The 24,990-nt window shown below is 39.7% G+C and overlaps 1 protein-coding gene across 6 annotated transcripts in view; it reads right to left on the bottom strand.

Annotated features, from left to right (window-relative positions):
* The window catches only part of LOC311161455 (engulfment and cell motility protein 1), a 199,370-nt gene that overhangs the window by 111,554 nt on the left and 62,826 nt on the right, over nt 1–24,990 (bottom strand). For 4 of the 6 annotated variants that reach the window (XM_084219036.1, XM_084219033.1, XM_084219034.1 and 1 more), the window contains 3 exons: nt 24,469–24,541; nt 11,370–11,420; nt 2,010–2,179 (listed from right to left, as the gene is read on the bottom strand). In XM_084219036.1, coding sequence (XP_084075162.1) covers nt 2,010–2,179; nt 11,370–11,420; nt 24,469–24,541 — 294 coding nt within the window. Of the gene's footprint in view, nt 1–2,009; nt 2,180–11,369; nt 11,421–23,016; nt 23,387–24,468; nt 24,542–24,990 lie in introns of those variants that run through there. The other 2 variants (XM_084219037.1, XM_084219038.1) reach the window with 2 other exon arrangements.

Here is a 24,990-nt window from a genome sequence, read left to right as displayed (position 1 = left end):
GAATGCCTAGGCTGCTGAACATGAAAGACTGCAGTGAGTACTAAGAGCTCATCCACACGTGAAACTGCTGGAAGCTCTTCACTCTGAGTCTTTGTGCAATGCCAAAACTCAAGAGTATTTCTCCCCACAGACAGAAATACTGATAAATACATTAGACAGGTACATCGATCAACGCATGTTTGATGACACATTACATCAGCTAAAAGAAAAAAAAATATTAAATCCCTCAAAATGCAAACACAAAAATAAAATTAAATAATAAAAAAGAAAAAGGCAGTAAACTCTGCTCATATGTCCAGTTTACAAGCTTGTTGTGTGGTTTGAAAACTTATGCCATTCGGTCAGGACCTATTACAGGGTATAGACAGTTCTTTCAACAGCAGTGTTGCCTTTATAGTTTCCCTCCCAAACAGTTATTTTTAATCCAGACCAGTCTGCTACAGCTTGGGTCATCCCACAGCTACAAAAAAAGCATCTGAAGGGTGAGGAGGGCACTTGCTTTAGTCTTAGTGCAGCTAAAAGAAAATATTATAAAAAATGTGAATGTTCCCTGTCTGTTTCAACAGAAAATAAAATGCTTTCATTTAAATAGCTTTTGCAGTGGAGTAAGTTAAACCATTAGACCTAAATAACGTCACAGCAAAATAAACCACAAGGGTAGTGACTGTTAATTTTCCTGTGTTCTGATCTTCACAGGCATATGTGAGCCTGTCCATTTAGAATACCTTTCATTAGTACAGCAACTGCATACATGTGTTTATATTAACTTAAACTTGTCTTTGCTTTTAAACTTAATTTGTTCCATAAACAACAAATACCTCATGAATAAAAGACAAGTTGAAAAAATTGATAACTAGAAGCATTTAATTTTCAAGTGGCATAACACAAAACACTGTGATGTGTGCCACAGATCAAATCACTGCAAGAAATAGACTATAACCACAAAATGCTGAAGATTAAACCACGAGCTTTTGGAAATCTAGTATATAGCTGTAGTTAGACAATAAGGATTCAGAGTTCCATAAGCCATTAACCACACAATGGGCAGGAATCCAGGAGAGATTGTTTTTACGCTGCCCAATCTATGGACTACTAGATTCTATAAAGTAGTTAATTCTTCTGTGGAAAATACACAGTGTATCTTGTACAAGACCCTCAGAGACCATGTGTGCTCCACTTCAAGGACCACTTACTACTTTTGGTTTATGCCCTAATACTATTTACCTCCTTGAAGCCAAGGGAACACTAGCACATTTGTGAGGGGATTTGAACTGGTTTCAGTTTTCTTTCTCTCAGGAGATGGTGTAGGTATTGTTGACTTCTTCCTGTGTAGTAGAGCTTGACACTGAGCGCAGACCTCTTACTTGAAATCAAATGCTTGCTGTTAGAGCATCATTTAATAGAGCAACAATACAGCTGATACTTTTCTGCTGCACATTCCACATTAAGCCAATGGACACTTACTCAGGACTTTGGTCCTGAATTGCACCAATGATGAAATTTGGTAAGGCATTCTGGTAAAGAATGAGTGTATTTTTAGCGGTCAACTTTCATTTTTATGTCAAAAAAAAAAACATTATTGTATTAGAAAAATCCCATTCAAAATCAAAACAATAAAAAATGGAAATAAAGCATTTTTTCCATTTGGGTTTTACCACACATGTTCTCAGTGACATGAAATTTAAAACACAGTTTTTAGGTGATATCACTTAAATATCAGCCTTTAAATATACTTTCAATGGCTTATTGAAATTCCAGTGAATAGAGAAGAAACCAGGACCCCAGTCTCCTCAAAATTTATGGCATAGGCAACACTTGTGCTCATCCTACTTTGTTCATCTCCAGTCCTGACCAGCCCATTGTTAGGAGAAATTAAAAAACAGTATCTCACTGATAGTTAATAGACTATCCTAGAAGTCTAGACCTCTTGAGATATTTAATTTATCAACTCAGAGAGCATGAAACCACCCCACATGGAAGGAATGCCAGATTTTAAGCAGAATACTCACTCTGTGCCACTTTCAACCATTTGCGTTAGGAGGGAAATGCCATCCAGGTTTATAAATTCTTGGGCAAACGTAACATCCCGTGAGTAGTTGGCTAAGTCTTTCAGTGCTTCTAACTTTGCATCCATACTAGAAGACTGGATCCTCTCATGAAGCTGCTGTGCATTTTGAGCCTATGAGACAAACAAAACACACAAAACAAAAGCAACAAAACAGCTTTCGTTACAATGAAAATAATGAGTAAAATGTCAGTGTAAGCAGAACGATAGCCATGTTTAATATTAATGATAATTATCTTCCATCCTCAGAAAAGATTAAGTAGTTCAAATACAAATTACTTTTGTAAACATATATTACTCGTGTATTACTCCATTATTACCTATAATTATTCGGACTCCTGCAGAATCATTAGCTGAGCAATGGGTAGATGTCCCATTGTCCCAGGTAAAATGTGAACATTACCAATAACATCCTTCGGCTTGCGAAAGTTATGTGTCACATCAATAAAGAAGAAATGAAGATAAAACAAAATTGCATCAGGCAATCTCAGTAAAATAATAGTGGCACTTTTCCTGTCAATGCTTACTCAGGTAACACACTTCTCATCACCTTTAGCAGCAAAGACCACATACTGTCCTAACCATGTTACATCAAGAGAGACCAACTTTAGACCTTCTGCTCCTTCCTCCCCCTCTTCTTTTGCTCACAGTCAGTTCCAACACTCATATACCCTTTTAACAAGGAGTGCAGAATAATTACTTCCCACATAACACTATGATACTATCTGTCATACATCTTTTTGCGTGTTCAATGTCCTCATGTTATGCTATTCTGGCCATTCATGTTTCAAAAAGAGGATGAGTTTAGTGAAATTCAAAATGGACACTGATGATAAAAAGCTAAAGAAATACTTAAATAATGCATATTAAATTTCCTCTCTCTCTTTAGCCATACAAATACTTTAAAATACATCTCACGTTTTCAATTTGATGCTTTCACTTATCTAAACAGAATACCCAAAAGCTTCAGTTAATAGCTAGCTAGGTCATACTTTTCTTAGAAAAATAATCCTCCTCCCTACATATAGAGATATTTGCAAATTCTGTTTCCTAAGATTCATTTCTTACCTGCACCCAAGGAAAGGTGAATGAGAGGCTATGTGTCATTAGGGAAAAAAATAAAATGTAAATTCTGTTGAGAGTTATTTTCTCTGAGATGATGTTTATTCTTTCTCAGCTGGAGAAGAAATAGAGAAGAAAGGGCTCTGCTGACAGACAATTCCTTTTCTGTTCAAGTAATGAATGTACTCTTCACAGAGATGGTCATCTCAGAAGATAAAGATTCTGAGAAAGCAGTCATTTTGAGTGCAAGTGACCATTTAAACAAGGAGCCAGAAAAATAACCAGCACAGTGTTGTTACAGATTCAGCTGCCTAGCTACACAACTTTGATTGCTACAAAAATATGAATAAATTAAATGTCCCAATCTCCTCCAATATCAGCACGATTGGCTACTTCTTGTTTTTACAATGGTGGTGGTAAATGCATAGTCTCCAGTCAGCATTTGACCAGAAAAAATGCAGTAAAAAGCATGCATGTGGAAGAAATGACTTCTAGTTAGTGTGGCTGTGGTTAACGTAGCATTGAAAAGAAATGGAATCTCTTTAGTCCTGAGCTTTTTTTATGCTTTAAGTATAGGGTGATGCAGCCATAGCAGTTCCATTGCCTATAAAAAGGCAGAATCCTGTCATCAAAAAGATCTTTCTGCCACTGAAGGTTTCCTACTCTATCAATGGATTTGAGTTGTAATGGAGAAACAATGGTTTATACAGTCTCTCTGTAATGGCAATGGCTGTCCAAATGGAAACTAAAAGACTATTCTCTCAAGCTTAAGCAGGTGATAAGGTAAATAATTTGCTGAAGCCCATGGAAAAAATATAAATAGATACCACGTACTTTCAACTTCTAGGATAACTACCAATACTTCCCCCGTCCCTTTTCTTTCATCAGAGGGAGTGAAAAAAGCTTTGCTAAAGTACTCTTCTAAAATCAGCCACAAAAATCTACCACTAATATTACCTGAACCAGAAGTTCAACAGCCAACTCCTACCTTATCCAAGTATGTCCCTCATGGAGCCATTCCTAATGCTAAACTCCCCACCGTAAGGAAGGCTCAGAGACGCAAAATACCTTCAGAACATTGCTGTTTCACTGAATGCATGCAATGTCTGAATTCTTGCCCACCTCAGTAAAGAAACACTCTGGAAAAACTTCAATACTGCCATGGCAGCTGCATTCCCCAAACTTTAGAAATGATTGCTCAGATTTAACCTTAAACCTATTAAATCCGTGCACATGGCTTTTTCCAACCCGCCATACCTCTTGAAAGTTACCACTCCCACCATCTGCCCACTGAAGGAAGTTCTACTGAACTGGAAGTTCTTCCAGCTTTCCACAGGAACCCAGTCCTCTAAAAGCTCCTGGATTCAGTGAAAATAGAACAAATAGGAAAGGTGAACAAAACAACTGGTTCACAGTGACCCAGCAGCTCTCCCGAGCTGCTCTACAATAAGTCTGAGTGAGCAAACCTTGGGCAGCAGAGCTGTGGCCAAACAGATGGAGACTGTAATTGCCTGAGTATCGCAATAGCAAGCAAGGAAAACATGTGAGCAGAGCCAGGAGAACATCCTCCTCCAAATCCCTTCACAACACACTGCCCTGCGTAAACCAAGCTTAGTCTTCATGCTTATTCACAACAGATTATTTATGGTGAGGTTCACCCTTCCTCTTGAGGAGAGAGTCCTGCCCCCAGCAGGAACACCTGGGGCTGGTGAAATGCTGCTGTCAGCCAGTCAGACTTCCATTAGACATGTATCCACACCAAGCATGGAAAGAGCTAGCCCTCTCTCTCACCAGACCCGAGAACACCAGGACACAGATGTACCTTGGCAGCTCACCAACACTGCACAACACCGGCATGAGCAGGACCAACCTATCAACTGAGATATGGTAATCCTCTTTCCTCTGCAGTCAGTGAGAGCTTTGAAATTCACCAGACTAAAACCAAAATATTATCTTAGATAAGAGACAGCTTGGAACCCTCTACAGAGCACAAAAATCCTTGCTACAGAAGTGGTTCAGACACACTTTAAGCGCATAAAAGAGTGCTTACTAATATCATAGGCTTTATCTGACTATGCCAAGGTTCCATCAGCCAAGTTTACACACAGTTGCAGTTTTCTTACATTAAACAAGTTTTTCAAGACACTGCATCCAATAAACCTTGCTCCTTCTACTCTCAGATGAGAAAAGAACAGACAAATGGCAGAGGAGGTCTTGATTGAGGGGGTAAACATATATTTGTCTCAGCAAGAGCGCTGGCACATGCCTCACTGGCACCAGGGACAAAAGTCATATTGTCTGTTGTCATCCCAAATGCCTGATGTGTGAAAATATTGCCTTGGTTAACACCATGCAGTTCTCACAAGCCTTCTAATTCTTGTTGCCATAGCACTCATACATGCTTATGCAATGTACAGCTCATTTATGACTGCATTAAAAAATGAAACCCGGATGAAATATGCTCCGAGTGCTTACCAGGGAGCTATTTTAATGATTTGCAAGCCATCAGTGGATGGACAGAAAGCACAGCTCATTAAAGCAATAGCAGAGCTGGCTGCCATGCCTGCATTCTTACTGAAATATCATTCAGGTAGGAGTAAATACCTCTGCAACTGAGAATCATTAGAGGGAATTAACAGAAATATGGCTGCTCAAGGAAATGAAAGGCAGAATTAACTTCTCTCCTCTTTAGAAAGGAAGGAAGGAAGATGGGAAGCTTGTAAAACGTGTGCTGTTGAAGTCCCAGCATTTCAAAAGGCTGTCAAGTGGCATAAGCCACATGTCTAGTCTTAAATGACTTGCTCCAAGGACATCCAGAAAGGTTGCCCTTAGGGAGTAGCACTGCTTAAAAGGAGCAGCTTGATGAGATTGTCAGCTTAAAGAGAGAACTAATGACCTAAATCCAGGATGTGACTTTCTTAGAGACTCAAATAGCCATTTGGAGGTTAAGAATCCCAAGATCATCCTAACAAGGGATTCTACTGATCAAACTATCATTTCTTTGCCACAGAATACTTTGTGCAAAAACTTTGAAAGCAACTTATTAACCAGACATACTCAGGGCTTCTGTACAGAATACAAAATACAGCCAGTAAGGACAAGAGGGAGGACACAGATCCAAATGTAACTACTATCAAACAGGAATGTGCCACGGAAGAAAGTTGGACCATTGATTTAAATTGCTGGCTTTCCATTATGTAATCAGTTGTCTTCTTTGTCCTTTACAAAAAGCAAATAAAATAAAGGTATTGTTATCTATCCTGTAGATTAAGTCACATCAGTCAATATGTTGCTAGAAAAAGAGCATAGAGACTACCCAATCCAGCTTTGTCCTTACCAAACACATGCATTTCTGTAGTTTAATTTAAATCATTCAGTGTTAAAACACCATGGTGGTTTAAAGAGCTGTCTTTTCCTGGATTGTTACTGTCATTTCACCTACAACTGCATATATGTCAGAGAGCAATGGAGGAGTGGATGTATTGCAGAACCATCATTTTACACATACACATTCAGCAGACCCACCAAGGCTGACTAGCACCTGATGCCAGGTAAGCAATGAGAATCTATTTTAATCAATACATGCATTAATGGTTAACATTTTTTGCATAAACTCTGAAGCACAGTTGTACATCTGAAGCCCTGTATAGATGTGATACACAGAGAGATCCTGTGGAATCATTACAGGCAATTAAGGAGGCAGAAACAGGGAAGTGGTTATCTCTAGAGTCTTGCACTAAATCAATGACAAAAGCATTACAGATACATAGCGAAATGCATTACATACATATGCCTTAAAATAAGGCACATGCAATCACTAGCCACTTCTCAATGCTTTATAAGCATTTTTTCTTCTATCTGCATTTTAAACAATCTCTTCCACTTACTCTACAAAACACGCCTTTCAAAACCTGAAAACATCAGATTAAACCTTTCTCTATGAAAAGACAAACCTCAACTCCACTTCTCAAATCTACTGTGCGCAGAAAAACATAAAAGTGGCTAATTGACCCCCATGGTCGGTGCTTCTGGTATATGGTTGATTTAGCAACTAATTTACCATTACACGATAAACATAATCACAATTACAGGTTAGAACTGCAAAAAGTTATGCATTTACAGAACTTCAAATAACATGTTCAAGCAATTGTAGATCAAAAATTCTAAACTAGAACCTCAAAATTTTACTTTGAGGATTCAGATGTATAAGCAGAAATAGATTTAAAAAATTCTTTATACTTCCTAGCCTGTTTAGATCACATATAAAGAACATGTTCCTCATATCTGTAGAAACATTCAGAGAAAATACCATTATGACTATCATTGAACACCTTTATTTACATGACTGCTTGTTGTACACATGCCAATACTCTGCCTACAAACAAATGACAGATTTGAGAACTCAACTGATCTCCGACCTAGGGATCAAAAAAAAAAAAAAAACATGACAAAAGCAAATTATCAGGCCCCACAAATACCAGATCAGAAAACCCCCCTTACCCAGGTTTCAGGTATATACCTCATAAGCAAGGCATTTTTTGTAAGTGCCCAAGAAGCTGCTCTTAATAAACAGTAAGTGCTCAAGTAATCAGTTCTGTTTGAAAACCATTAAATTAAATAAACTACACTAGTTCCTTCAATTTAATTTTCCCAGTATTTTAGCATCTTTTTAAAATGATTAGTCATTTGAAAAAGGATTTGCAGGATCTGATTGCAGGAATCCTGCAGTTCCACACACTAAAAGGCTGGACTTTGCTTGCTGCATTGCAGGACACAAAAGTCCTTTCGCATCAGCCTCACACTCGGGAGCAATTACAGCTCATTTATACACCTACCCACCCTGCACTGGAATATGGTTATCACAAAAGAGACAGCAGCAATACAGCATTTCAATTGTCACAAACGTTCAAATACAAAGAAATGTTGCATAAGAAACTTTTCATGCATCCCTTCAGAAATGCAAATGGACAAAGGGGGAAAACAGGTCACAGAAAACTGCAAAAACACACAATAGCCCAAAGAATTGGTAAGAAAGATGATAGGAGAGGTTAAAATAAATAAGAAAGATGATATAGGAACAGAGATAATATGAGAGAAATTCAATCTGCACTCAAGTTACCTAGGAAACAGAGTGTCTGTGTGGTGAGCAGTTTATAGAGGAAAAAAATAGCATTGTTTAGGAAAAAAACAGTCTTTCAGAGAATCTCACAAACTTACCAAACAGACCTATGGAAACAAAGAAGCAGTTCAAATTCCCACCAGGCCTAATGACTAGCGTTTGCAAACTTTTAACTCAAAGAAATTTAAAATAGGCACATTGTAAATCTCTCAAGGCAAGCATTTATAATGGATTTAGCAGCACACCATAACTGCAGTTCTGCCCTTGCAGTATTAACAATGGTTTTCAGATAAAGGTCCCTGTATAGGCACACAAAATAATCTAAATTCAAGATTAAGAAAGAGAAAGTATTTAACATTTATATTCATGGAGTTAGATTTCAAACCCTCATTTTTAAAAAGTCAGCCAAAAAATTCTGGTTTACTATTTCTAGATAAAACTACCTTTCTTTCCTCTCTCCTTTTAATCTTTAATAGTACCGACTCTGAGTACATGAGCAATAAATAATTTGAGGCTAATGACAACAAAACTCAAGAAGATTGCATCTCATCCTTCTCACCCAATTTTCTATGACTTGGGCCATGAAACCCTAAAGGGTACAGCCAGAGTACTGGCTGTCATGGTTATAAGCTGCATAAAAATTAAGTACTAGAAAAGCATTTCAAGCTCATGCAGCCTTCAGAACTGGTCAACACAACTCCTCTCAACTCTTCAAGGTAAAAAGTTTCCTCAAAAGGCTTGTAAAGCTCAGGACAATTTTTTTCCCCCACCCCACGACAGCCAGGAAATAGGCAGCTCAGACCTCTCTGAAACTACAGGGACACATCCCAGAAACTGCACAATCCATATGTGGCTTATCTTCATTTCTCTCAATCTTTCTCTCCTTTCCTAAATCATCTACCTTCCATAAAGTTTTTTTTGGAGTATGATTTTGATTTTTTGGGGCAAGAAGAAAGATAGTTTCAGCTTTATCCTGTTGCAGGATAGAAAAAACAGAGGGGGTGGGGGGAATTCTGAATCTTGATGTTTTCACATGATGAGAAAAACACTTCTCACCCAGCACTAACAGCTAGGGAAGCATCTCTCCCGTTTTGTAGGAGTGTATCATGCTGCCTGTTCTTCACATTAACTCTTCCAACTAGTGTTGCTCTCACACAGAATTTCAGAGGAAATATGGAAACAGATTGCCTGTTAACTTTTCAGGGTAAATGACAACTGTTGTGTGGGTCACCAGTTTAAGAACCACAGCTTGGAGGCCTTTATCTATTTAAGATACTGCTATTATGAGCACTTTGACAGTACCTTAAAAAGCAAAAAGACTATTGTAGTGAGGACATGCAGAACTTCGATTTTTACCATTTAAAGAATACAAATATTTGCTAAAAATGACAAAAAACCAATCTGACAAAAAACCAATCTGCTCCTCCTTCCAAGATACCTCTCTGATTCTGGGAAAAGTTGATGCAAAATTTTTAAACACCAGGAAGTATGAAAATAAGCACTGGTTCAGACATAAATATCACTGCTGGAGAACACAGAGTAGACCAGCCTTCTATCTTAAAGTCACTCATAACTGCAGACCAGTGCCAAAGCAGTCCATAATTTGTTAGGTAACAGGAACTATCTCAATATCCTAAGGACTTCTGACTTGATTAACTGACCCTAAGGCAAATCCCCAAAGAAACAGAACAAACAGATGCAGTCCTAGAATGACAAGTGGGTGCAAAGCCCCACCTTCCTGACCACTGGTAGCAGCAGAAAGTGTTGTCCATCCAAGATTTGTCTTCTGTGTTTGTAGGTCCCATTTCCAATAGCACAAGTGACCATAAAGCCAGCCAGCCAGCCATCTCCACAGATCAGTCACAGCACAGCCTCTCTTCAGTGAGGTTTCACAGTGCAACTGGTTGTGGTTTTTGAGATGGGGAATTCCATGAGTTGTCCTATGTGGTTATTCCATGTTGTGGCTACACCAAAACATGACACACTGCATTTGGACTACATTGGTTCTTGATGAACCACAGATCCAGTTTTGATTTCAAGAGATCCCAAGTCTGGGCAGTACTGGAGGGGATATTTGCTAAGAAGTCACAAAGGTTCGAAGGAGCTGGTGCTGGGGCTGACTGTTTCTGAGGAATTTCCATCAAAAGGGGTTTATTCTACCAGAAATGGTTTTCCCATGCACAAGGCTGTTTTGGCGATATATGCCAAGAGACTCTGGAATCACACAGATCCTGACAGAGCTATGGTCTTAAACTGCTGGAGTTTTTTGGGTTTTTTTAATGTCTATAAAGTTTTGAATATAATGACCATTGAAGAACATGATGAAGGCTAATGGAAACCTCTTGTCTTTGCCCTGTTGGCTGCTGAGAAGTGCTTTCTATTGAGAAGCTACTGGATGGCAGAGTTTGGGCATAAGAATGCTTCAAATCTGCAGAGGCTAGAACACCATCATGAAGAGGTAAACCATTTTAATGGCACACTAACTACATTTGTCAGCAAGGAAATTGGATTGCTGCTGCCTTAGACATACATCTTCCAGGACTAATAGTGGCTTTCAGCATGTGGCAGCAGCACTGCTCAACTCAGCAGGAAAACAAGCCATTACGGGGCAACCAGCAACTCTGCTGTGCTTTTTAGGAGCTGGCAAAGAAACGGTGTAGGGGGAAAAAAGCCAACAACAAAGAAACCCAGTAAAATCTCAACATTACAGTTGCTACTCACTCAACACAAAATCAGAGCTCAGGAAAGCTCTGACCTGTGCCACCCAGCAGAGGTCTCCATGATTCAAATCCCTGACCTTCCTCCTGGCTCTCTGGTTTTGAGTTCTGAGGCAGGAAAAGAGCAGCTTGAGGGAGGCTGCAATGTCAGCAGGGAAGCAGGGGCATCTTTTATGTAAAAACTGTTCCCAGTGGAAGTGCGACACAAAAACCCACCCACTTCTGCCAACGGTATCACCAAATGTCACTCAGAGTTATTATTCCTGCCTCCATAACTCATAACCTTTGCTCTTGGAGGATTGTGGGATACATTGTGGATAAAGCTTAAAAGCACACACATTAGTTCACAAGTATTTACTAATGAAATTTCACTTTGAAAAAAGAGAAGAAAAGAACACTGACTCACCGGAGATGTTGTTAATCGAAGGATGGCTCCATTTTTTATTTCATTACGATTCTGAAAGATAAAAAAACAAAGGTTTTACATAAAACTTACTCACATAAAAAGATGAAACATGCATTGAGCAGACTATCATGCTAAACCTGCAACAGTGCTTTTCCCTATCTGCATGCAAAAGCTTCTCTCTTTCAGATGTAAGCTAGCATCTATTTTCCTCATTGAGGCGTATAACATTAGTTTCAACAAATAGGTTGAATTCACATGACTCTTAACCAGCCTGAACTCTTTCAAGAATGACTTCATGTTTTTCAAAGTTTAGCTTCCACTGGCAACTTCTAAATATTTTTTTGAAATATGCTGTCCATGGTGTCTGGCTCTGGTATTGTACATACTTGAGCAGTTTGTAAGTTTGCTGAAACCTGTCATTAAGCATCTGCAGGATTTAGAATTCATCCCACTGGCTCTTTATTTTCTATAACAAGAACATGCTGACTTAAACCACTGGAACCTACCCACTGAGCTTTGCCACCACGACTTTGCATTCTCCCTCAAAGTGAAAAAGGCATCACTGTTAGCAGAATAAAGTTCAAACATGCCATGAGTCCTTCTCCTTGCCCAGCTGTCAGAAAGAGAGGGCATTTAACGTTCTCTTTTGGTTAAGCTCACACAGCCATGGCGTAAGCTATGGTGTACGCTTCCAGCATCCTTACAACCTTGTGGTCAAAGCCCATGTGCAAAGCTTCCCCTCTTTCAACAGCTACCTCCTATTCACCACAGGGTAGGAGAATAAAGTACCTACAGCAATGAACATGCTGACAGGCACTGACTGTGTGCAGCACAACGCACAGCCACAATGCCAGTCATGGTTCAGTGGTTGTTCATGAGCTGACATTCTAATCTGTCAGAGGAATTGGAGGAATCCCTAACTGTTTGAGAGAGAAGAGCTAATTTTGTACTGAAGACCAAGTTGCAGGCTTTCTGAAGACTGGTGTTTAGCCAAGAAAAAATATGAAGGTGTATTTCTCCTCTGTCAGTTTTTCCCAAATTTATTTCCTCTTTCTTGTTCCCATTCTGATACATCTCAAATCCAAAATGCTAAAAAACAGATAAATCTTGCCTGAAACCAGGTCAAGTAGTCCCAAAATAAAACTCCAGTACATTGTCTCATTCTTGGTATCCAAGTCATCTGTGGGATTGGTTCTAGCTACCTCAAAGATCACTCTCCACCCACAAAGACTTCTTCACTCTAACTGAAATAAATGAAGTGCCAGACAACACAGGGGCTACAAGAGAGAAGCTTTCTTACAGCTTCTTTGCCTGAATATGCAGTGACTCTACTCAGCCCTCAGCAGTCTCCTCCTGCCAGCACAGCCTCAGGGAGACCAGCCAGGCTACACTCAAAATAGGGGCAAAGAAGGGTGAGCAGCTAAACAGTGGGTGACTTCCCACAGCACTAAAAAAGTGCCAGATTTTCTCCACTTGTAGTGGAGCAGCACCAGACCCAGCCACATTTCATCATGTCTAAGGAATCTGTGTGAAGTGGCCGTAGTGCATTTGTGTGGTTTAATCTCAAACAAACTCAGCTTCACAAACACTTGTGGTTGCTAAAACTGTTACCACCTCCTGGATTTGTGGAGCTGAATAAAAGTAATTGCTTTGGGACAGACAATTAGCAGAGGCTATATCTACCTCCATTAGCAGCCTAGACTAAGCTACTGGACTTCAGCTGCATTAGGCCAGAGCTTTTGCATGTACACACACAACTTGGAAGGCAGCAAATCCCAGCATGCAACAATATGAAAACCAGGAAATCAATAAGACTTAAACAACTTGAATTGTACTAATCACATTCAGAAGTTAAAGTTCACTGACATATTTATAAAAACATTGGAGCTTATAAGTAGACTGTTCTTAAACATAAGTAAGAGCACACAGAGAGGCTTATTTTTTTAGGCAGCAAAAATTTAGGCTTAGTTTCTCATGTTTCCTGCTGCAATTAACATGAACTACCAAGTCAGATATACAAATGAGTTTGTGGTTTGTTTGTGACAAGTTACTTATCTGGGCCTCAATAAGCATCTCTACAAACACTCTTAGTCCACTGAAAACAAGAGGTAGCGGGCATAGCACGAGCATGGTGATCTCCAGAGACATGAGGAGAAGCAGAGGAAACACAGAGGAACACACAGAATCATTAAAAGCATCACTGGACATTTTCTTTGGAGTCTTTCTGTTTAATCATGAAGATGAGCCTAAAGCACCAAAGATTTCAGACTCAAAGGTGTAATGCTTGTCAGAGCCCACAACACACAGGCCCATGGACCTTTCATCACATCTGGCTCAGAGCAAGGTGTCTACATCTGCCCTATACTGTAATTCAATCATTGTATCCCAACAGAGAGAGGGAGACCATCTTCAACTCCTGGTTTAGAAAAAGGCTTAAGGAAAACTGCTCATGCCTTATCTCGGAAAGTATTCAAAGCATAAAGTCTCTAGCACAGCAAGCTAACCAAAATTTGAAAAAGGTTAGCAGTTACCCAATTTAAAAAAATATAATTTTGTTTATCCGTTCTAAATATTAGCTTAATCACATACCAGGAAACAGCATGTAAGAGTACAATTAAACCAAGAGGCTTTCCTACATTAACTGCGTGATGCAGTAGTCAGCATGCCAGTTAATTTTAATTGCAACATTTACACACAGTTAATCCTCTTAGTATTAAGGATAGCATCCTGTGGATTTCTTTTCCAGGATAACAGAACATCATTACAGCAGCCCAGCTTTGGCAGTCATACTTAAAGCCATCATTGCTATTCAGGACAGAACTCACCCCCACCTATGGTAGACAAATTAAAAACAAAATAAAAATACAAGAACAGGGAAAAACAAAAAAAACCATCTTCCAAGATATTCCTGACCTGTTTCTCAAGTGTACGTGAAGTTGGTAGATGTTGTTTATGGTGTTGATCTGTATTAGAAAAGCTTAATCCTGAGCAGTGAAGGAACTAGTGAAATGTTACTATCCAAAAAGTCCCTAAAAAACTCCATAACAGGAAAATAGATCTGTTATAAATGTTATCCAGTTATATCAAGGACAAATAAGCCCCCTCTGCAATATTTTATCTAGCAAGATATAATATATCACAGGATGATTTTTTTTTCCAGTGGAATAGGTAATATTTCCAAGATGAGATTTCAATCAGACTTTCATGAAGACACACAAAGAACATGACACAGCAGGAAGTAGGGGACACCTGGAAAGTTCATCTTGCATTCAGATTTTAGGACCCTCTGCCTTCTAACTTTACCAGCTGGAGCAACATGAACCTAAATGACCATAAATGCTTCAGAAGGCGGGAGAAGCAAGGAAGGAGAGGTAGTGGGGTAGCCCTGCATGTCAGAGAGCTTTCCATTCTCTGAGAACTAAGGAGGGGTCTCAGCAGAACTGCTATCCAGGAATTCTGGAGGGGAGATTTGTGCCTGTTTAGGAGCCTGGTTGACAGAATCCATAATCCATTGGGAGGCAGTCCTGAGGGTCAAAGGAATCGAGGAAGGCTGGACATCCTGCATGAAGGAAATCTTAAAAGCACAGAAGCAGGCCAATGCAAGAGAAGAAGTGGGAAACACCAGCCTGGCTGAGAACAAACCTTTGACTGGAACTACGGAAAAAGAAGAGAGATTACAAGCTTTGGAAGAAGGGGCAGCACACTCAGGAGGGCTACTGGGGTGCTGTGAGGTTATGCAGGGAGAAAATTAGTTCTAGTTCAACTAGAACTTAATCTGGGGAACTACAGACCTGTCAGTCTGACCTCAGTGCCAGGGAAAGTCACAGAACAGGTCACCTTGAGTGACATCATGAGGCACATACAGGACAACCAGATGACCAGGCTCAGCCAGAAGGGGTTTATGAAAGGCAAGTCCTGCTTGACCAACCAGGTCTCCTATGCAAAAGTGATCTGCTCAGCAGATGAGGGAAAGGCTGTGGGTGTTGCTCACCTGGACTTTAGCAAGCCCTTTGACATTCTCCCACAGCATTCTCGTGGAGAAATAGGCTGCTCATGGCTTGGACAGCTGCATAAAAAACTAGCTTGACTGTCAGTCCCAAAGGGTGGTGATGAGTGGAGCTACATCCAGCTGGTTATATCTGGTCACCACTGGTGGTCCCCAGAGCTCAGCAAGGTGGAGGTCAGTCTCTTGTAAGTAACAATCAATAGGATAAGAAGAAATAGCCTCAGGTTGCACCAGGGGTGTTTTGGATTTAGTAGCAAGAAAAGATTCTTCACAGAAAGGGTTGCCAAGCACTGGAAGGCTGCTCAGGGAAGTGGTTGAGTCACCGTCCCTGGAAGCATTTAAAAGATGTGGTGCTTGGGGACACAGTTTAGTGGTGGACTTGGCAGTGCTAGGTTAATGGTTGGACTTGATTATCTTAGAAAGTCTTTTCCAACCTAAACAATTCTATGTTTCTATGACTATATGCCAGCAGATTCTGCAGATTCTCTAAGCTCTGCTTTTCTGCGCACCTACTTTGCCCAAAACATATGCAGGAGACTTGCATCTCAAAAGCAGGCATCAAGTATTACCAGAGTCCACCAAACCATGCAGATGGATGGAGGCAAGCAAATTCACTTTAAAAAAAATCCTGTCAAAACAGTGAAGCTGTTTATTCAGAGCTTCACTGCATTAACACTGGAAAATTTATCAGGTAAAATAGGTTATTTTGCTACACATTTGTCTTATCATTTTAATGATCTGTTATGCCCAGCAAAATGCCTCAAGATTCAGCTCACTCTAACTGGTTGGAATGGAATGTTTTCTTAACATATTAGAGGAAGATCTAGAAGCATCGGTTCCCATGGTTATAGCTCACTCAGCCTGTTCTTTAACCTTGACCAAACAGCTTTCTTCAGACTTCTCTAATCACCCCAGAACATAACAGCCAAGAAATCTAAAATTCTTCCTGTGTTTATTATCTTTTGTAATAGATTTATCCGTATCTCCTTACTGCTGTTATTTTGTTGCACCTTCCTCCAAATGGACACAACAACAGAAAATTAGAGCTGTGAAATACACTTTATGACTCCATTACATTTCCACAAGGATGAGTTGGTGCAAGTTGTAAATGAGGACAAAATGACACAGAACGTTAGAGTTAGAGAGTTCATTACTGAGTTAACAGCTCAGGAAAGAGAGGCAAAGTTCTTGCTGGCAGATCTCCCTTTAAAGCACGGATTCAGCGTGCTACAGGATCCAGCAAACACTGGATGTCACCAGAGGTGGCACCAGGAACAGGACAGAGGGCGTCACTCTGCCACAGCACAGGAACTCCATGTACCCACATAGAGGGCACCGAGTGCAGCTTTGATCTCACAGCTTAGGAAGGGCACAGCAGTTTCTGAGAAAATGCAGAGAAAGGGAAGTGTCCAATGGGCTTCAGCAGCTGCCTCAAAAGGCAGGGTCTCCTCAGTTTGGAGGGACAAAGGACAAATGTCCACTACAAAATGTAGTGGACAACCAGAATGCAGAACTGTTTCTATGAAACCCTGCAGGATGAGAATTTAGGGGCACGTGATGTAATCAGTAGGGGGTCAGTTTAAAGATAGAAAATACACCTCTCCATTCAGAAGGCAGTAAACTCTTCAAGCTTGCTGTCAGAGGTTATGAAAGCAGGTATCATCAGGTATCAGAAGGTATCAGCAGGTTCAAGAAGAGATGAAAGAGTGGCATCACCTTTATGCAGGATATTAAATAGATTAAGTGTAGGTATAGCCTCCAACACCGGTAGTACAACAAATGTGAATACTGAGGAGGCATAAAGAGACTGAAAGTCATCAGATCACTACCCTGAACAGCATTTGCTGCTGCTAGAACTGGAGACAGACTATGAGATGGGATTTCATTTGGCTGACTTGGTAGGGGATTTCTTAAGTTTATTTTTAGTCACCAAAATATTTAATAAGATGTAGGCTAAGTGATACCTACACTGTACTATTGGCATGACAGAACTGTACTGTTTTAGAAGAAAAACTGATACAATTAAGCTTGTGATAAAATTTCTTTTCTGGGAAACTATTGAAAAGAAGGGACAATGTCTTCTGGATTTTCGTGTTATGATTTGATGATAACATTTTCCTTAAAAAAATAAGTAGTTTGTCTGAAGTTTCTAAAAAGAGAATGTTTTCTGCATGCTGTTTATCTGTCTCTATTCAAGGATTGCAGAAGCTAGTAAATAAGCCAAGTTAGACCAAGTGGCACAGTTTCAGGCTGTACATTAGCCAGTGCAACTCTCCAACCTACAAGAGGCACAATTCTGCACATTCTCCAGTGCCTGGGCCCCTAACACTTCTCTTACATCAGATCTACCACCACACAGCAGCACAGTCAACCACCTGACCTTAAAAATTTAACACTTCCTCTCCCCTTCATTCACAAAAAGAAGGAATATAAAAAGTATTCCAGAGTCCAGAGTTTTCTTTTGTCAGATCCATGACTTGACAAACTCACCCCCCAGCAGCAGTCACTAGGATGTTAGTGAAGCGAGGAGAAAGAAGAAACAGAGTAGAAAAAGAATGCTCAACTACCTATTTCTCCAGCAACCCACGGAAATACCAGCTTGACTGCCACTTAAACACACCCTAAGAAAAAGGCCAAACTTTGCATGATTTAACCATCTGCAAGTGGAGTGATCTACAATGACAGCATTACCAGGCACCACTTGTTCTGCAGAGCAGCAGTGGTATTACATTTTGGGCAGACATTCTTCTGACACATTGAAAGAAGTTACACACAAGTTATTTTTAACCTGGATCAGTTCCCCAATTCAAGCAACCACACAGACACACAGCCCAGTTGTACCAGCCACAGGGAAGGGGTGGGCCCAAGACAAGCAGCCCTATCGTCCTCTGATAAGTCCCAACAGAAGAGCTGCACCCGGAAAAGTAAACATCAGGAAATGACTGACTTAGCTGTGCTTGTACTATTATTAGTACGATGATGTAGACGAATCAGAACAGGGCTGGTATGCAAAAAAAAACCCCAAGAACAAAAAAACCCACCAAGGGTGATTAAGGATTATCAAACTGAAGTCAGCTCTTCAGCACAGGTTAGCCACCACATTCACTCATAGCGCCACTGACGGCCAGCACAGCGCAGGGGCTCCTTTGGGAGATGCTTGGAGAATAAGTGAGTACTGGAGCCCAGACTGTAGCTCACAGTGTGGCTCACTTCTGCCAAATCAAAGCACAGTTGCCCAGTTTGCTACCAGAGAGTCTTGCTTTTCAACATCTTGCTTATCCCTACTACTGTTACATGTGGCACAGACAATTGTACCAGTCAACAAGGGAACTAAATCAGATGAAAATTTTATCATTTGGGGGTTTGCCTGGTTTGCACAGTAGAAGACAGGAATAAGCAGTACAGTATAAGCAGGAAAAGTGGGCCAGCCCATTTTGCAAGCACCAGATTTGGAGCAACAACACTTGTTTAAGGGAGAGCCTGAAGGTGTCTGTGCTTCTCTAGGACATACACCCCACTCCTACACCCTTCCTGTGCCCTTCCTCTCACCCACAGGAGGACTGCAGGTAAAACATCCCTTTTCCATTTTTGACTACAGTTGGAGTTTGACAAAATTTTGTTCCATGTCAGCTTAAGCCAGTTCCAGAAACAATTGAGGGACAGCTCACAGCTGTTAAAAAAAGCAAAATTCCATCCTTCTTCCTACCTTTCCTTTATTTCTTTCTTGTGTACAGGCTATTCCTAGACATGATTCGAAAGTCCTGCATCAGATCAAGCAGCCTTTTTACTAAGCAAATTTAATGAATTAAAGTGGCACAAAATGATCCCCTCCTTGCCACCACCTTCAAAAATTGTCAACCCCCTCCCCCCCAAAAAAAACAAACCAAAAAGCAAAACCAAACCGAACCAAACAAAAATTGTCAGGATCTTCTGAGGAAGGGGAGAAGAAATCAGAACCACAGAACCATCCTCTTTCAGTCTGACCTGTTATGTCTGTTCTTTACACTTTGGAAAACTACCCATCCAAATAGGTTGTTCTCTAAGCATAAAGATGATTTAAAGAATATTTTTCTGTAGGCCAAATCTTACACAGAACTGTTTGCCATCAGCTGAACCCAAACAGTTGTACCATGTCCCTGGTGTGCAATACCTATCTTCAATTGCTCTAACTGAAAGCTGAAGGTTTTTGGAGTCTTTTCTCTCTTGTGATTAATTGTGAGGCAATATTACAAACTTAATTCAGGAAAATATATATACAAATTTTTTTTATATATACAATTTTTTTTGATCCATCTCATCAGCCTTGATATGAACTAAGGAGCTAAACAGAAGACTGCCATAACAATTATTTTAATAAGAAGCAGAAGAATTAAGCTGTTTAAGCTGGGGCCAGAAAGCATAATAGAGGGACAGGACATAATTCTTTTCTTTAAAAAATTTAGTATAGACCAAAAGTTCTACAAAAAGAGTCCTAAGAGAACTAAAAGAAGGATAACCATTACGACTGTTCTTGAAATCAGCCTGAATGAAGGAGGACTGAAAGTGATTTAGTATATGGATACTGAAGTTTTACTTCTGCTCACTTGAAAAATATACTAGTGTTCTCTAAGATTTTACTGGAGCCTACAGGGCAGTGTTACCAGCATCCATCAAGCAGGCAGGAGCATGGCCACTCAGATGCCATATGTTGCCCTTACTTTAGAGAATTTCTGCAGGGTTGTGCAGATGGCCCAAAACAATAAGAAATTTGTGAATATGTGGGAAATACCACATCTTATAAGTGGCAGAGAAAAGGGAAAGCCAGGCACGGTTTGATCCAGACAAACCTACAATCTACCATTTATGTAGCACTATTAATAAAAGTATCATCAGGAGTGATGCAAAATGGAAAATGAAACAGCTCTCTTAATACATTTCTCCAGTTCCCATTCCTCATGCTACTTTTCATTCTCAGTTGCTTAAGAAGCACCAGGTCCTGCAGTGAATCAGAAACCTTCATTATTAAGAATGTTTTCTTACGACTCACTGAAATTCAATTAATCAGTGAAAACAGACAAACATAAAAACGTAAAAACTCAAAAAGTCCCAACTGTACAAATGGCTCATTTCTTGTCCTGTTATTTGCATACACTCCCACGCAGGGAGACTCTAAAGGCATGGAGGAATTTCACATGAATATACAATTACAGGTTGTGTTCAGCTAAAAAAAAGGTCATGAGCAAAATCACCTTTGAAAAAGAACAAACACCAGAAACTTCACTTAGGTTCCCAGCACTGGGAAGATGGGGGTTAGAAAGATGTCCCATCTTCAAACACAGCACAGAGTTGAATAACTACAGCAAAAGGAAGGCGAGGCAGCTCTTCTTGCAAAACAGAATTAAAAGTCTCCCAAAACTAATGGAGTAAACTCAGCGTCTGCTCCCCTCCATTTCAAGTAATAAGAATTAAAGGGAAATGTAGTAGATAGGAAAGAAGGGGGAAAACCCACAGGAAGTCTTCTGATGCGTCAGATGGAAAAAAGAACAAACACAACAAAGTTGTGACAATAAAAACGGGTTGCATTCAATATCAAGATGAACAAAACGTCCTTGTATTTAAAGATAACAAAAAAAAAAAAAATCACTCTTGTCACCTCTGCGTGCTCAGTGCTGGCTCACAAACCCCTCAGCACCAGCAGCCAACCCTTCATTTCCGAGATTTGCTCAGGTGAAGTGTTAGGAGTGACCATATTCTGCCTCCAGCAGTGAAACCAGCTTGAACACCATCCTTGCTCAGGCAAACATAGGATCTACAAATGGACCTAAAGCTGGCCAAGGTCTGCCAGGCCAAGGGTGAGCAGTGACGTGGGACCAGCCATCCCCACCAAGGTGCAGTATCAGCCACTCAAATGTCTGTCCCTGCACTGCTTATACTGCCAGCAGAGGAACACAGCTAACAATTATCTGAGCTGTGGTTTTCAGCCAGGGAACACACATAGCACACAAAATTATACAGCCATTTTCTACTCTTCATATAGCATTTTCTTTTCTAAACCTGAGCTCCCTCAGGCTATAGTGTTCCTGAGTCATTGCACCTGAATATGTACACAAGCATCTAATTCAGGTACAGCCTAGATAGACTGAAGCAAAGGTGACTTATTTATTCTAATCTTGTAGTATCTAGCATGATAAGATCCCAGCTCAGAAGTCAGGCTTTTACACATTTGACCTACCAGAGAAATGCTCCTTCATGATAAGCAAAGCCTTTAAAAAAAAAACCACACACCTATTAACATAAACATTGATTAAAAATCAAACACTTTGAGATGAGTACATCAGACAGATTTTAACTCAGGCACTATGAGTCCTTGGTTTTCCTGTCTACATACCCTCTTATTTTATTTCTCTCATTTTTAGAAAAAAAGGCTAAAATAAATAATTAATAATTTTCACTGCAGTTTCAGGGGAACAGATATAGCCATACCATGACCCCAGAGGCAGCAGCCAAAACTGGATCTGCTGTGATAAGCCTATCTCTAGTAGGAACCCTGGCTGAATCAAAATTTGTTAAAAGACCTCACTTATGCTGCCTGAAGGAGTTATTGCTATATCTGTAGAGGCATTTTTCCAAATAATACAGCCAAAACATAAATAATTTAAGAGACAGAACTGCTTGGGTGTTGTTTTTATTTATGCATTACCATAATTGGGAGATATAGGTCCAGCTACAAAAGATAAAGAGTTCTGTATATGACAGCCAAAACACAGATGGGCTGTTTGCCACCAAAAACAGAACCACAGTTGTAAGCCATGTAACATTTGGACATTTTCACTTCAAAGCTTCTTGCTACTGTATACAAGAATTCCCTAATTGCTTTTCTTTCTGGTAACTTTAGACATAGCGATATTTTAAAGAGGCATCTCTACCTGGAAGGCAGTCTCTGCAGAAACATGACCTATAGATAATGTTATCTTCATACATGCAGTCACACAATTCACCTTTAAGAGCTGTGAAAAATATTTCCTATGAGCAGCTGTCACTGTCACAAAAAAAGCTCTGCTCACGTCCATTAGTAAAACTAAGATTAAAGCAATGTGGATTTTAACAGTTAAGTGTTGTAGCTTCCTTGAAGTGCATGTGTTTTTCCTTATGCCTGGTGATTTTCATGTTTTAATTCAGACAGCAACAATATCCTACTGAACACAAATGAGGGAAAGTATGTGGAAGGGGTGATGGCCTATATAAGCCTCTCTTCACAGCCACTATCCAACAACCAGCTATAAACAGTGAACAATATCTAATGAAAGTCACAGACATCTGAGTAATTCTAGTGGCATTTAGAGCTCTTCTCTCTTATTTATGTGACTCAGAGTCAGACACTCTGCATATTTCCAGTAGGGAATAAACAAACTCAAAGTCCTCTCTGCAGTACAATCCAAAATGTCCTAGAAGACCATAATTTTCCATCCTTATTGCAAGTTACAGGCAGCCAAAAACCATCAGGCTCTCTTTTATGTGGAACAGAAAAGATTTCTCCAAAGCTGCAGAGCCTATCCACCAAAGGTGGAGATAAAGCCTGAAATATCCCTCCAATTGCATCAGGACAAAGACCTTGAAAAAACTGAAGTATTCACTCAATCCTTACTTCTTGGAAATACTCACTGCACAGAGTTTAAATGCCAACAGGCAAATTCAATTGTGTCTGCTTTACTGGTAAACATTGTGTCACCATTGAGGGCAATTAGCAGAACAATCACTGAAGTCAGTAATTACTTCAACAGGTTTCCTTGTAGTGGCCTTTGAAGTGTCTGTCAACTGAAACTTGAAAAGAAAGGAGAGGAAAAAAACCCCAAAACATACAAGCGAAATAAGTAGAAGATCCCCCCCCCAAAAAGGGACATATTGAAAAGGGGTTCCAGGGTGGCAAGCACTTAAGTTAACAACTGAAACTGGTCTGTTAAAAAGCAAGGAAAACTAACAAACAAAAATAAAACTAAACAAAACAGCCCAGGAAAAAAAAAAACCAAAACAAAACCAGCACTATCTTATGAGCAACTGTTCTTGCTGTCTTGTTAAATTTAGTCTTCCCAAATGCTTAACTAAGTGCATAAGTTTCCTTTATTTCTTGGGTGTGGGTATGAATTACAGCAAGAGAAAACTTAGTTCATGTCTCAGTCATATCAGCTAACCCTAAAGAACTGTAAAATGCAAAACAGAACCAAGACATGCCTCCACTTCAGAGCAAGCCAAATTAAACTGATAACAAGGTGAGCAAGAGGCATCTATGTCTTGTGCTGTTAAGCTCAGGTCTTTTTAGTTCAGAATCCACTGAGATTAGGGAATTTGCATGTGGACTTCAGCAGGTTTTAAACAGTGCCCTTGTGCCATTGCTTAGAAATTGTACCTCTGCAGTACTACACGTGCACTCTTCCAAATAATCTTTATTTTGTAATTTGAGCAATTTTACCAGTAATGCTAGGAATGAATGTTCTATTTGGTCCCATTCACATGAGCATGTCCCATATATTTATACTAGACATTCCATTTTTATTACAGCTATAGCCTTTTCATTACTCTGTGCTGAAATCCTTGCGTCACTTGATGAATCACCTATTGCCACACTATATGGGGACAGATAAAAGTAAGCCAACAGAACTTACAGGACTGGGTAGGGACCAGACAGCAGGCAGGAGCAAGTAGCAAATATTACACAGCCACTGAAACTGATTTCTACCTGCTCAGCCAAAAAGGAAAGTGACAAGCACTGAAGGTCTCCTCACACTTCAAAGAGCCCTTCATGTTTTAAATATTTCCATTTTCTGTCCACCACTTTTTAGCAGAATACTAAACACACGAGAATACCAAAGTTGAAAGGCTCAGTGCTCAAGTCTCAAACTCAACTGACATGAAGAACTTTACACATTTGGACTTTTATTTTCTTTTCCTAACAGAAGAAATCAGTTAAAAAGCCATTAAATCAGGGCTCGCAGTACCTACCCTCTCAGTGGCATTGCATTATGGAAAGTATATTTTCATATATTTTAATTTAAAATAAATGACTGTGGCAAATATTTTTATAGGCTATGCAAGAATTGCATTGAACAATTTACCCACCTTCTCGGTGATGTAGAAATTAGAACTATCAGCATGCTGCAGTGCAAATTGGTCATGATTTGCAAGAGACCACCTTAGAAATATGAAAATAAATTAATCACAAAATGAAACCTTAATAATTCAAAAAGTACCCTTTACATAATTTTAGCATGACCAAACAAGTGTCTGTCATTCCCATGTATTTCTCATACTTCTCAAAGTTTTCCATAGCTTTCAATTATGAGTTCCAAAGTTTAAGCTAAAAGCATGCTTACAAAAGGAAAACCTCAGTACAAATACATCCTAGTGATCTTATTTTGCAGTAAGCAAGACCACTAAGCCACTAAAATTGACAAAAAAAAAAAAAAGTACAGTACCAGAAGTTTATGCTAGCTTATACAATACACAGTGGATATAGTATTAAGTTGATATATTACATTAGGCATAAAATATCACCTTCTTAGCTCAGCAGAATATAGCTAGTTTCTCCTGTGTGGTAGCACTTGCTTGAAACAGTTTTTTGATTCATCCATTAAATTTAAA

The sequence above is a fragment of the Fringilla coelebs genome (genome assembly GCF_963513975.1).
Source record: "Fringilla coelebs genome assembly, chromosome: 1".
Taxonomy (NCBI): Eukaryota; Metazoa; Chordata; class Aves; order Passeriformes; family Fringillidae; genus Fringilla; species Fringilla coelebs.
Note: the sequence above shows the minus strand (reverse complement) of the source record. Positions and strands in the feature narration are given on the sequence as shown.